This window comes from Branchiostoma belcheri, unplaced genomic scaffold (genome assembly GCF_001625305.1).
Source record: "Branchiostoma belcheri isolate BF01 breed outbred unplaced genomic scaffold, Haploidv18h27 scaffold210, whole genome shotgun sequence".
Lineage (NCBI taxonomy): Eukaryota > Metazoa > Chordata > Leptocardii > Amphioxiformes > Branchiostomatidae > Branchiostoma > Branchiostoma belcheri.
Window position 1 is genome coordinate 365,978 of NW_017803603.1, and position 1,224 is coordinate 367,201.

At 41.5% G+C, this 1,224-nt stretch overlaps 1 protein-coding gene across 1 annotated transcript; it reads left to right on the forward strand.

Annotated features, from left to right (window-relative positions):
- Positions 1-106: 106 nt before the first annotated feature.
- On the forward strand, positions 107-987 carry LOC109469894 (serine-protein kinase ATM-like; the record flags this gene model as incomplete). The annotated part of the gene is made up of 3 exons (XM_019768650.1): positions 107-127; positions 255-415; positions 749-987. Coding segments are annotated over exons 1-3 (421 nt in total), but the record flags the coding sequence as incomplete, so codon positions are not given.
- Positions 988-1,224: the final 237 nt, after the last annotated feature.

Consider the following 1,224-nt stretch of genomic DNA (forward strand, 5'->3'; position numbering starts at 1 on the left):
GTGTGTGTGTGTGTGATTTGATGGTCATGAAAAGCTATTGTTATGATTTCATCAAAAGTGCATTAAAGTTGCCTTAAATCTGTAGTCGCAAGTATTTCAAACTGCGATGAATTCTCTGACCATTACTGTAAAGCCTTATCTACTGGTATATTTATATATTATTGAATTGGCTTAATATTGTTTAATTATATCTTTCAGCAAGGAGGGTTAAAAATAAATGACTTAACCTGTACCTTCCCCTGTGTCTATCCCAGGTGTTGCAGCAGATAGCCCTGTACTTTGGGCATCCCACCTGTGGAGCTTACCTGTGTGAACACCTGAGTTACCTGGTGCACCAGTGGTTACAGGAGGGCTACAGGATCACACAGCTACAGTACCTGCTCATGGGATATACCTGCAGGAAGGACTTCTACAAGTGAGATCATCATCTTTCTGTTTCCTCAACAATATATCATACAACCTTGATATATGGTTTAACATTTAGCACACTGAAATAGCTGTTTGTAGACCAATTCTCTGTTGGTTATGTGCAATAGGATATGTCCTGGACAATTCAGGTTCTGATTCAACACAAAAAATGCTCATATTTTGGCCCCAATAGTTGAAGGAAGTCCTTGTAGCATAAGGCTCTAACACTGGATGCCTATACCTACCTTTTTCCCTGTCAACTTCATTGATTTCTGGCAAATATCCAAGAACCAACAAAACAAATAGGTGTTAATTGCCTAATCTGCTTGTTCACCTGTAGGGACCAGTACAGCATAATAGTTCCACACCTGGTGGTTCAGAAGGACATGGCAGCCGTGAGACATGTGGCAGAGGAACTCGATTGTGATTGGGTCTCGCTGCTCCACGCCTGCTTCCCTCGCGTGATCGTGAACGTGCTGCCGCTGTTTGCAGAGCAGGGTCCCGAGGAACAGTCTGACCGCAGCCTGGAGCGAGTACAGCAGGCGCGGGAGTGTCTCGATCTCATCGAGAAATCTATAGGTAGTCATTGTTGATTCATTTTACATCAACTAATTTTCTGTTTGAGGAGGCCAACAAATTCCATCCTAAGTTCTCCACATTTACAGACAAAAAGAAACTAATCTCCACTTAACATCACAAAACCCACACATTAAAGATGGATCATTCATTTCCACTGTCTCTGAAAAAAGGAGTACAAACCCAATAAGTTAGAATTTGGTAGTTTAAGTAGTTAGAGTAGTCACACACTATATAAAA